Source organism: Opisthorchis viverrini, assembly GCF_000715545.1.
Source record: "Opisthorchis viverrini unplaced genomic scaffold opera_v5_137, whole genome shotgun sequence".
NCBI lineage: Eukaryota > Metazoa > Platyhelminthes > Trematoda > Opisthorchiida > Opisthorchiidae > Opisthorchis > Opisthorchis viverrini.
This window is the reverse complement of record NW_008751790.1, coordinates 1,171,267-1,182,663: the sequence shown is the minus strand read 5'-3', so window position 1 is coordinate 1,182,663 and position 11,397 is coordinate 1,171,267. Positions and strand designations below refer to the sequence as shown.

Here is an 11,397-nt window from a genome sequence, read left to right as displayed (position 1 = left end):
GTCAGCTTAATGCGACGTGTTTGTGAGTGTGAGAAAAAGACAAGCCTCGCGATCCAGTGAGCGACTGTGAGTTGAACAGTCAAGTATGTGGGTGACTGGGTCGCTACAGGTTCGAACCACGGACCTTCCAGTCAGTAGATTCGCGCTCTAACCACTTGAGCCATCTCGCCCCAAACCAATCTGATCCCGTTTCATTCAGGGCAAGGTGACTAAATGAGTTCTTATATGATTCCCGGTGATACTGCCTTCGGAATAACGCCGAAAGAGACTTGGACTGATTTTTTATACCAAAGTGGGATAATTTTCGCCTTCTAACTGCTTATCGGGCACACTGCTATCAGTTGTGCTTACTGGCTAGATTGAAGCGACTGATACCGAAACATCGCGCCTAAGATATTTTCGAAACAGTTGACGAATGATTGGGAAGTCGTTTCGGCTGCTGGGTGTTGTGTTCGAATTGCCATAGTATTCAATCTGCAACAATTCCACTATATCCTCTGTAGCTGCATTCATGTGTTTGCTTGAACTGTTTTAGATCACGCGCAGTTATGCATGGGAAAGCTTCTTAAGAGCTTGTCCATTATTCGACAAAGCGGTACAATATCAATTTGAACCAATGGAGGGTGATGAGGTAAGTTTCATGCCATGAGATCTCATAGTCACCTCATCGCTTATTTGAGTCACCATGCCTGTCAAATGCATGTTAGTATTGGGTTCCATTTTACGGTAGTGTTTACCTGCCTACCCGTTCCTCGCTCATCAGTGAACTGTGTTCGATTAACAAACGCATACTATTCTGAGATACCGTACCACCTGCGTTTTCAGTGAATTTCTGATATGTGAGCCGAAAACTTACTTTGCTTCAACTGTGGGCTGTCTCATTCCGGCAACATATTCAGCTCAGTTTTTCTCACCAAAGATCCAAACAGATGAACTAGATTTTTCCAGTGCATCGGTTTTTATATTTCCTCCATCATTTCTTAACGCTAGACACAGTACCTGACACTGGCGTGGAAAATATGGTGCTTGTCAATCCCCTAAAAACCATTTTCCATGTATTGAGTCAACATAAGGCCACAAATATTGATACATCCAATGGAGTATCTATGTAATTGACGATGTGAGCTGCTTGGTTGCTGGCAATCGACAATTGGATTGCAAACATTTCGTCACCAATCCGGGAGGCGCCTGAATGCAGGGTTTGATGGGTGACTCCTCCTCTTCTTCTTGCTGTTATATGGTCTCTAAACACTATGTAACAACTCTAGCGTGGACAGAGTGCGGCAGCAAAGCATCAGTGTTGAACGCGGTTGTATTCCTTCTTTTTTCCTTCGTACGTTGTGGTCTAGTTTTCTTTCATTTGATTGGTTGATTAGATAACCTGCTGTTCTTAGTAGTTTTCTTCTTATTGGTTTAAGTGAAGCTGTGGGAGTGGTGTTCAGCTGACAAGTTGTTATTACTATTGCCATTAGCACTACTATACGTATTTGCCGCAGACTTTTCCTGGCAACTCAGTCGTATACATAACGGTTTGTTGTACACTACTGCATTCAACGGTTTTCATCAAATTCCCACGATTATCTGTTATGTCTTTCCCCAGATCACCCTTTTACGTTCTCCCGATGCGAAGGAAGCCAGCCTGGAACAGATCGCTCGCAAACTAGCTCGTCGTCTGGTATTACGAGAGCGCCGAATCGCATCATACGAAAACGAACTGAAAACACTTCAAACGGGCTCTGCCAATCCCCACAATAATTCGCAAGCCGTCCCTGGTAGTCCAGTATGTCTATTGTTGCCTGTGGATCATGGCAGTTCCCTACTTGCTTCAATCAAAATTATAGTCATAAAGGTGTTCCACTTTATGTCCGTCTGTTTAATCATGGGAATGTGTAGTTTGCACCCGATAGGATTAGGCTTGGTAATCGATAAACTACGCAAATTTCTGCCAACTGTATATTGTCAAAATGGCCACTGAAAGAGAGACCTGAATATGTTTCTTTTTTTCCAGATGACCGTTTTGGGGTAGTTGAAGCGTACAGGCCTGGCGAAAGCATCGCTGCCCCGATACAGTGATAAACAGTTTATTTGATAACATTCAGAGAGCTCTCGTACTCTTAACCGTTGGCTTGGAAGTGGGACACCGTTTCAGCAGTCAGTCAACACCGTGTTTATTTTTTACCATGGTATATTGCCACACTTCCCAAATCATTGCAGTGTGTACTATCAACCATCCATAACAAGTACGAACCAGCTCTGCTGAGCTTCTCTGTTTTTGTTCTATGCCACTCCAAACGCCAAGTTATTTCAATTGTTTCCGAACCCTTCAGGTTTTCGGTAGCCGATTCAACACCGGCGACCAATCGCAGCAGACATTTTTAGGGTACTTTCAGACACCTGCTTCGTCAACTAAGAGAAAGAACAGGACTTTTCGGGCTAACAAATTGTTTTCACCTAATCATCGGCTGCGCACACAGTCAACTGCCGAGTGCCAGCTAATAGACCATAGCTTTGACTTAGGGCCAGGTGTACTGCAAGCCACCTGATCTGCACTCGCAGCTGAAACTGTAGATATTGACATAACGAAGTGCTTGATAGGAAATCACAGATGTATTTATAGAGTGCTTGCTCATTCGCACTCACTAAGTGAATGAAAGCTTCACATCGAAAAGGACTTCGGCGCTGCGTGCACGACAGTTCTTCTTTACAGTGACCTCCTTGGACGCGGTTAGTCGAACACTAAAGCATTCCAGCTCTGACTCTTTGGCTTCTGGTGTTCGGTCGCTACTAAATACCTGTAGCACATGAATGTTGTCTAAGCAGGTAAAAATGGTGACTATGCTGTATAGGCTTGATTCACCCTATGACTTATGGCAAATCGTTCGCCATGTCGATTATTCGTATGCAAACAGCCTAGCTTTCGGAACGGTGCTTCTTTAATACCTTGAGACATTGAAAATCAATGTAACCATTAAGATTTGCCCGATTATAGTCCGGACGGATTGTAACACTTTAGCATGAAGTGCATTTTTCACTTCTGAAAATGAAGTCTTTCTCCGTTTCTCTTCATCAGCATATAATAAAAAAGTAGTCGTTCAGCTGTAACACCCTTCCGGTGCGTAGCTGCCGGAAGCACGAAGACTGGGATACTGCCAGGTTGCGCAAACCTAGACGGGGGAAGTCGAGAGGTAGAGGTCGGGTTCGAACCAGTCCGGACGGATTGTAACACTTTAGCATGAAGTGCATTTTTCACTTCTGAAAATGAAGTCTTTCTCCGTTTCTCTTCATCAGCATATAATAAAAAAGTAGTCGTTCAGCTGTAACACCCTTCCGGTGCGTAGCTGCCGGAAGCACGAAGACTGGGATACTGCCAGGTTGCGCAAACCTAGACGGGGGAAGTCGAGAGGTAGAGGTGGGGTTCGAACCATGGACCTTCCGGTCAGCAAATTCGCCCTGTAACCACTGAGCCATCTCGGATCGGCATACTGCTATCCAGTCGTGTGCCGAACATCTTCTGATCATGAATCATTAAGTTAACTCGCGGTCGGCGCATTTTATATTCTGAAAGATGTTTCCAGAAGGATGGTTATAAATTTCAGTAATTTGGCGTTCGATATACGATTCGGACAATGAAGGTGGACGGCACCGAACTTCCTCTGAAATGTACGGTACACAAAATCAATGGTAAAACTTAGCTTTACTGGCTCTCATCAAAAGGAGAATAATACGGGAATTAAATCCACCAGCACCACTACTTGGTTATGAACACCTTTGAGGTTTCTGAGGTTTGAGTATTTGGGTCGATTTAAGCACTCAGTAATTGTACCTACAGTGTGATTATTTTCCCCGCAGGCAGATGCATCGTACATACTGTCCAGGTGCGTGATTGCTGCACTAAGTAGCCTCGTTGGTAGATCAGAGTGTGCAGTACCTCTGTGACCTCTGTGTTCAAGTCCATTACTTTTTGTCCACTCTTTTGTATACTCGAACGACGTTTGAGGATAGACCATATTGGTTGTTGATCAGATGGCTTTTGATCTATTCACCGAGCTCGGCGGATAGACCAACAACCAATAGACGCATCTAAGCTGCCAATATTTCAACACATTAGCGACAGATCATCTCTGTATCTACTCTATCCTATCAAGTGTTGTGTTGTGTTTTTACTCTTAAGTCGGCAGTCAAATTCAGAGCATCTAACAATCTGGGATTGCAGTTGTGAATTTACATAGAGTTTCTGTGTGAAAACTTTTCTCGCCCAGATATGTTCACAAAGCTTGTGGAGGGAAATGATTTGAGAGTTCGGATTGCAGGCTGGGATAAATTTATGGATGTCTAGTTTTGTAATAAATGTTATGAACCGCACGCACTTTGTTCAGTGTTCAGCACTTGTTCAGTGTCAAGAATCTTAACGTGCCACAAATCATTCTTTTTTTTTTTTCGTGTAAGCTAACTGTGAGCAATCTGTTGTTGTTTTGCTTACTTGTTCGTTCGTTTAGGATTCCGAAAACCAAGAAGAGTTACTGTCGTTCAATCAGGAATATGTGGAGCATAAAGTGGAGGAAATTCAGTTCGCCATTCGACGGGAAGAGGTTTGTTAGAGCCCTTATTTCGTTTACTCGTAGCCATCGATCTCGCCTGAGTCGTGCACTTGTCGACCGTTTGCTTGAACGGAATAAACACTGCACTCTGCAGTGCACTTGATGTGAAAACAGATAACCACCCCACTCTTCAAAAACCGAACGAAAATCCACGCATTCTTCGGTAACTTTAACCTCTATAGGAAGCGAACAGTCGAGCTATGCCTAATCAGAGGTGCTTGACTAAATGCCTAAGCTTTTACGTGGATGAAGCCCTGATGCTTTTTCCATTTTACTGGCTTGTCACTGGATGAGTTGGTCGGTACTCGCCGGATTAGTCACTATGACAGAGGGGGAGCGGATATGCATTAAATTTTGATCGTCTGTCCATCGATAGTCCTTTTTCAATAAGACCTGTCGTGTAATTTTACACTCACCAAAGGTTTGGTGGGTTCTAACCGGTACCATTGAGTACACCAGACATGCTCAAGACAGCCCTGTCTACAAATTTTTGCCAGTCAGTATATTTTCCATTCGCATAATCTGACATCCGTTGAACCTGTCACCGGCGTAAACGACTGTTGTGTTGTTTTCGCTTTTTACTACTTTCCTGCGAGGTATTTTGCTTTTCATTGCTTTGAACTTGGAACAGCGATTGGTTTATATGGGCTGCGTGATTTTGAGACCCTAAGGAAGTACAGTTTTTCTTTCGTGGCGGAAACCTTTGACTAGCAAAACATTTGGAACAATAAGACCACTTTGGGCACCAATAAACAGGCACCAAACCGTTGTTTTAGGTTCAAACCCACTACTAAACCCTTAATAGGAATTAGGTTTCACACGAAACCTTTGAATTAGACCTCTGGAAATCCCAAATGTCACTGTTTTGGCGTGCAAAGTGATCTCGAGTGGATTCTAACTGATGCAACTGTGCGTAAATCTTAGCCGAATTGTTAGGTGTTCTATAAATTCTCGTGGCGAGGCTTTTACTGATGACTTTTTTGGAAAGAAGATAATATTCTTCAACTGACCCCCCGCTTTTGTGGAAGTGAGCGTCTGCTATTGTGGTTAAGGATATTGAGGATTTAGTCTTTTCTGAATTTTGATGTTGGTAGCGTATGCTGCTTACGGATTGACCTCTCAACGAAATAATTCTTTGTAATCTAATCCGATTGCTCATTGTCCGACGAATGGTAGTCCACCAAGGGGAAGCTACTGGCTTGCAGTGACAACCTCCCAAATGACAAGAAAATTGCCGCAACCAAGGGGCTTCTTAGCCTCTATTACACTGAACATGGTTGCTTGTTTTTGTGACATTCATGAGGGAAAATTTCATCGTGAAAACATCTACCTCTCGTCATCGTTTCCTCGTAGGAGATAGTGTTACAAAAGACCATCGTTAGTGTCAGGTCTATTGATCAATCCCCAGTTTTCTTGTTTTGTATGGCGGCAATCCCACTAACCAATGGCAGAAACTCATAGATCATAGTTAACCCACCATTTTTCTCCCTCCTTGGTACTTCTTATGTTCTGGTACCAGCCATGTACGTGTGCCTCTAATATTCACTTCCGAACCGTATTATGACGAAGTTTTCTGATTTATGATCTTGAAAATTAAAAGTTGAGATTATCAGTCGATCACTTCTTGCCTTCGCTCTGCCTTCGTTCCGTGTCTCTAGGAGAGTTTGCATTTCATTTCACACCTGGACTATTTATTGCACAGCCATAGCTAGAGCGCTCGTAAATTGACTTAAAAGGGAGGCGCTTGCTTGATACGGTGTGGAAACACGTACGTACATTTTTGATGCGTACTTCGGGTCCGTCAGCGTGTGTTGAAGGGTTCCTATATGCTTGCGTGTCTGTGTGTGTGCAGCATTTAGGCCAAACATACTCTTACTGCTGTGTAAATAGTCATCCCATTTTCGGGTTTTCTAGGTTCATTAGTTGTGAGGCAGGCTTACACTGGAGTGGCGTTAGCACAGTCCTCCATTTCGGACGCGGCACACATTCTCCGTCTCATCTAGTTTTGTGATTTCGTTCTCATTTGGTCGTTCGTTTTACCCGTATGAGGTTATCCTTTTTCCTTCAGATTGAACGGGTAAAAATTGAGGCGTGCCTCGGGCTGTTACGGAATTCCGCAGGTATGTAACAAACCATGCACCAATTTGGTTTTGACGGGGGACTCATCTAGAACCCAGTAGTAACCTTTCGTTCATGCTGTTTATTATTGATGTTCTATTCATGTTCACATGTGAAAATTTCATGTCGTATCGCGTACACTTTAGGTTAGCTACCATTTGTCGAAAGTATGCACAGTGCTTGGTCACAAAATGGTCCCACGAGCACCATTTGGAGCTTCCTACTAAGCCTGTAGATATCCTGGATTTTTCGATAGCTCGTTGGCACTATGTATTCAACAATTCAAATTGGATTGGTCTGCATTGAGTTACTCTCAGGGAAACCAAAATTGTTTCTTACGAACGGACGTCTTCCTAAACTGAAAAACTATCACGAGTACTGCTGGCACACCAGATTTATCATGCTTTTGTAATGGATGTGAATGACTGACTAGTTGACAAGTTGCTACCGCACGTTTATTGTTTCCACGTCTCTATCCACAGTCGAAGTGAAGCAGTTTGTTGCAGAGGCTCGCGCAGCAGCAGATGCTGCGGTCTCTGCAGCATTGGCACAGCAGCTTCGTGAAACAGACGGAGGCCTTATAAGTGACTTGCGCGTTACTTCCCACCTGAGCGACCGCCCCACTGGGGAAGGTAGCAGTGATAGCGTCTCGAGCAGCGTTGACAATCAGCGGATCTTCAGTCGACATTACGCCACTCCTCATGGCAGTCGTTCGAACACCATTGGGGCCGGCTACCTTGCTCGAGGGCATACACATACGGTGGGTTTCGCCTTCTTTATTATATGTGCAAGATTGTTTGACATCCGATGCACACGTTAGTACAAAACGAAACGATTGTTTCTGACATTTATCAAGAATGCACTTTGTCGGCCTCTCTCGAGTATTCCTTTGCGTAACCGGAATTCGATTTCACTTGGTGTTAGCCACCACAGGATGTTCCCTGTCAATAAGCATTCGAAAGGCGATGACGACTACATACTTTGGAACCACTTGCACGAGCTACCGTGGGTTGATCATTGTTGCCTTTTCTTTTGTTATGGGTAGATAGACAATTTATTTATAGTGGTAGGATCGAGTCATGGAACTGAACTCGGTCTTTCTTCATGCTTGTTCAGTATCCGGACTTTTTTCTAAAGTAAAATAATGCATAATGCAGCTCTGTTGGACGAAGTTTTACTGTGGTTTCCTTCATAAGTACACCACTGGCTTGATCACCTACGCGATTAACGAACCCTCCAGCTTACTTGGGCTCTAAGTCCTACAATGTCGTGTCACTCACTTTTGTTTTTTTGTCCACAGGGTTGGGTGCGCAGTACAACAGTTGGTCGGTGTTATGTGTGGAAATGTCCAATCCATTGATATACTATGGAAAGTGATCACTAAATCCATCGTTTGGAAAGTTACACCTTTGGTGTATCCCGACTCTAGATAAAGCACAAATTCGAACCAGGAACATGCTTTTGATTTCAGGTTGACACTGCCATTTCATATATGTACCTGTCTTTCTGTAACGCTTGTCGCTTACAGGATGCCCGAACAACTGCCAGTGACTGACTTCGCGCATTGAAATCAAAGTGAAATGAGACACTACTAAGAAAATATAATGCAGTCACTAAGATAGCAAATTGTATTCTTTACCCGGAAAAGTTGCGTGTAATTTATTGGTTGTTGATCAAGTGTTGTGTTTTGGCTTGCATTGGGGCAGTACACAAGCCCCACTAGCCGCTAGGAGAGGATCACAGCCGGGAGGGTGACCAGGGAACCATGTTAATAGCGAGTAGGTACCAAACGTGCGGACAGGGGCAGTAAGGTATAGTAAATAGACCGTATACAGAAATAACGATGCTGAAGGCTGTCAGTACGTTTGGGAGATAAGGGAAGCTGTCTGGAAAACGAGTGTCGGGCGGCTTTGGCGCAAACTAAATGTACCTGCAATCTTTCGCTGACGGCGCGATGCAGCAGCACGTATCAAATCGAAATGCGCGCTCAGACCCGTTTGACAGGCAAAATTTCAACACACTATACGGTAAGATACAATACAAGGGGAATACAAAATCGACAACCTTTTGAGTAGTGTGTTCCGTCCAAACGAAATAACCGTTTGGTTGGTATTTGTTCTGGAATTCGGGAACAACATAGTATGCTACTTTGAGCTGCATTTAGTGTCCAGTGGGTTCAGAATACTTCAGGTGACTGCACTTAGTGAACTGAGCTTGTAAGGTACAGATTCCTACGGAGATTACAAATTAGCTTATGTCCTACTCTGCCATGGGTGAACCCATCCGTCACCACAAGCGGTTGAGATTTAGCCACAGAATCACTTCCTATGTTCTCGGCTAGAGAGGAGTTGCACAGCTCTACGACATTGGGGAATGGCTGAACCGTTTGGAGTTCCAAATAAGGATGATGACCTTTCTGTTAATTGTTGCACTTGGTAATCGTTACCGTTTCTGTGAACATTCGCTTGTTACAAGAACGTGGATCTGCGTGGGTGATTTTTATCTCTTGATGCCGTGCAGAACATCCGAGACTAGCAACTCATACGAATTTCACCCTCTCCCGAGTTCCCAGTAGGTTACTGTTGAGGTCTACCCAGTTCATAGGGATGACCGTCTACATTTTTGTCATGCGGAACGTATTTCACAGGAAAGCACAATCAGACATAGGAAAAAGAGAACTTGACCCTTCAGGAACTCAGTTTTCAGTTATTGACAATCCTGACAAGGGACGTCTAACGCTCTTAATGGTTCATAAATCGCAGGAAATTATGTGGGCTATATCACCAAACTTGGAAAAATTCGCAAGTACACTTTAATGCTAATACCTCAAATAAGACAGCCAGTCTCATAAGATCGTTCCGATCATATTTCCCGACCAGAACATTTGGAGGCGGGTCACCATTATTCCATAGTTGAGACAAATAGTGATGAGAAATATGTCCGAGGCTTCAGCTTCTCTCGTTTTTGTTTCATTGAAGTTTATCCCTCGGTGTGAGTGCTCGATTTTCGTTTGCTCTAGGCTACGTTCAACTTACAGGAAAGACCAGAATAAAGCTCAGGTCCAAGTACGATCTCCATACGTTTGATACCTTTGAACTGATCGTCCACATGCCGGTAAAAGCTCCGCTCACTTGGGCAGAACCAAAAATAACTTCCTCGAAACTATGACATTTTCTATATCCACTTTTTTTGACATCAGTTTGTTCAAGTGGGTGAATTAGAAAAGGGCTTGCTAATCTTAGCTACCTATGCCAGAACCCGGATGAAAATCAATGCATTGCTCTTGTCTAACGAGGAAGAAGACTTTACAACTCAGTAACAAATCGTCAAACGCGGCTGTTTACACACAATTTGTGCGTGAGACTATGATCACCCGGTTCACCGAGTCACATAAAGTAGGCCAGAACTGATTATTGAAAAATTCTTTGTTGTGAAGTTATATGTAGGTTTGAGCAGATATAACATGCTTATGATGGCTGTAGTTCACGAGGCAGTACTTGGTAAATCTGGCCAGAAAGCTATGTAGTGTTACGTGTTGGTTTTTCTTCTGTTCGGTGTTTATCCTGCCAATATCTTTGTTTCGCTGATGAGTCAGTTGATTAGATATGTTGTTTTGCGTTGTCAAAGTGTGACAAGACGGCATCCGGAGTGATAACGTTAGTAGGGCGGTGTCAGTTGCAGTAGTTGTGCGCACGAAACTCAGCGTCCCCATTTACTAAGATGCCTTAGTGGATAACCACCATAATAAACAAAACTATAAGCTCAGACAGTTGATGCTCATCAGTTGTATGAACGGGGATTAACTTTCTGTTTCATATACTCGACGAACAGACCTAATTCGGCCGCATGGACAGCTACAGAAGACGAGATATTAAATCAGTGTCATTTAACAAAATCCAACGCCAGTCAAGTGCTCTCTTAACATCACATTTCGATAACGTAGTTTGTTGCAAAATGTTGGCGTGGATGCGAAAATGAGAGAAAATCCAGACTAACCGACATCGTATCCGACGCCACCAGGGACGATAGTCTGCCGAGCAACCTTCACGAACAAACACAATTGTGATTGTGATGGTTGGAAAGCCGAATAGCTTCGGCAAAATGTTGATAATTCAAGACGGTCATGGGGCCTCTTAACAATGCCAATCAACGCCGAATTTCTATGTAAAGCTTTCCCTCTGGCACTCAGGGTTCTGGTGTATGTCCAACACATGTCTAGACACGTATGCACCTGGGCCGGTACGAACCACGAGTTCGATTTTCCCTTAACTCAGATACGACGGCCCCGCTGCAACTGATTCAGGCAGTCCAAGCGCGCTGTGTCTGAACTCGTCTCTGGGTTTTGGCACAGACGGACGGTATGGTAAGCTAGCAACAAGTGCGCACTGACGGTACCGAATTAAGTCCGCCAACCAGGAGATCAATAGCTTTCGCTAGGCTGCACGCGCAGCCAAAACGACGGCGGACGGCCAATCGTCATAATGGCACGGGAAAAAAGGAAAATCTCCGTTCAACTTGTAAGCATTCCCGATAGCACGTGTCAAATAACCCTGCCGATTGCAGCTTCAGTGGGAACCTTCAGTTGAAGCGCAGCATAATTCAGCAGTAGTAAATCGAGACAATACGGGGCACATAATGTACAGTGGAAAATTTCAGGCACTTCCGGAATGCCATAAATGTC

General features: G+C 43.9%; 1 protein-coding gene across 1 annotated transcript in view; it reads left to right on the top strand.

Annotated features, from left to right (window-relative positions):
• T265_06472 (hypothetical protein) overlaps positions 1-11,397 on the top strand; it is a gene marked incomplete at both ends in the record, with an annotated part of 36,157 nt that overhangs the window by 12,181 nt on the left and 12,579 nt on the right. Inside the window, 5 exons of the mRNA XM_009171740.1 lie at positions 536-631; positions 1,601-1,780; positions 4,497-4,589; positions 6,667-6,718; positions 7,199-7,476. Coding sequence (XP_009170004.1) covers positions 536-631; positions 1,601-1,780; positions 4,497-4,589; positions 6,667-6,718; positions 7,199-7,476 — 699 coding nt within the window. The remainder of the gene's footprint in view (positions 1-535; positions 632-1,600; positions 1,781-4,496; positions 4,590-6,666; positions 6,719-7,198; positions 7,477-11,397) is intronic.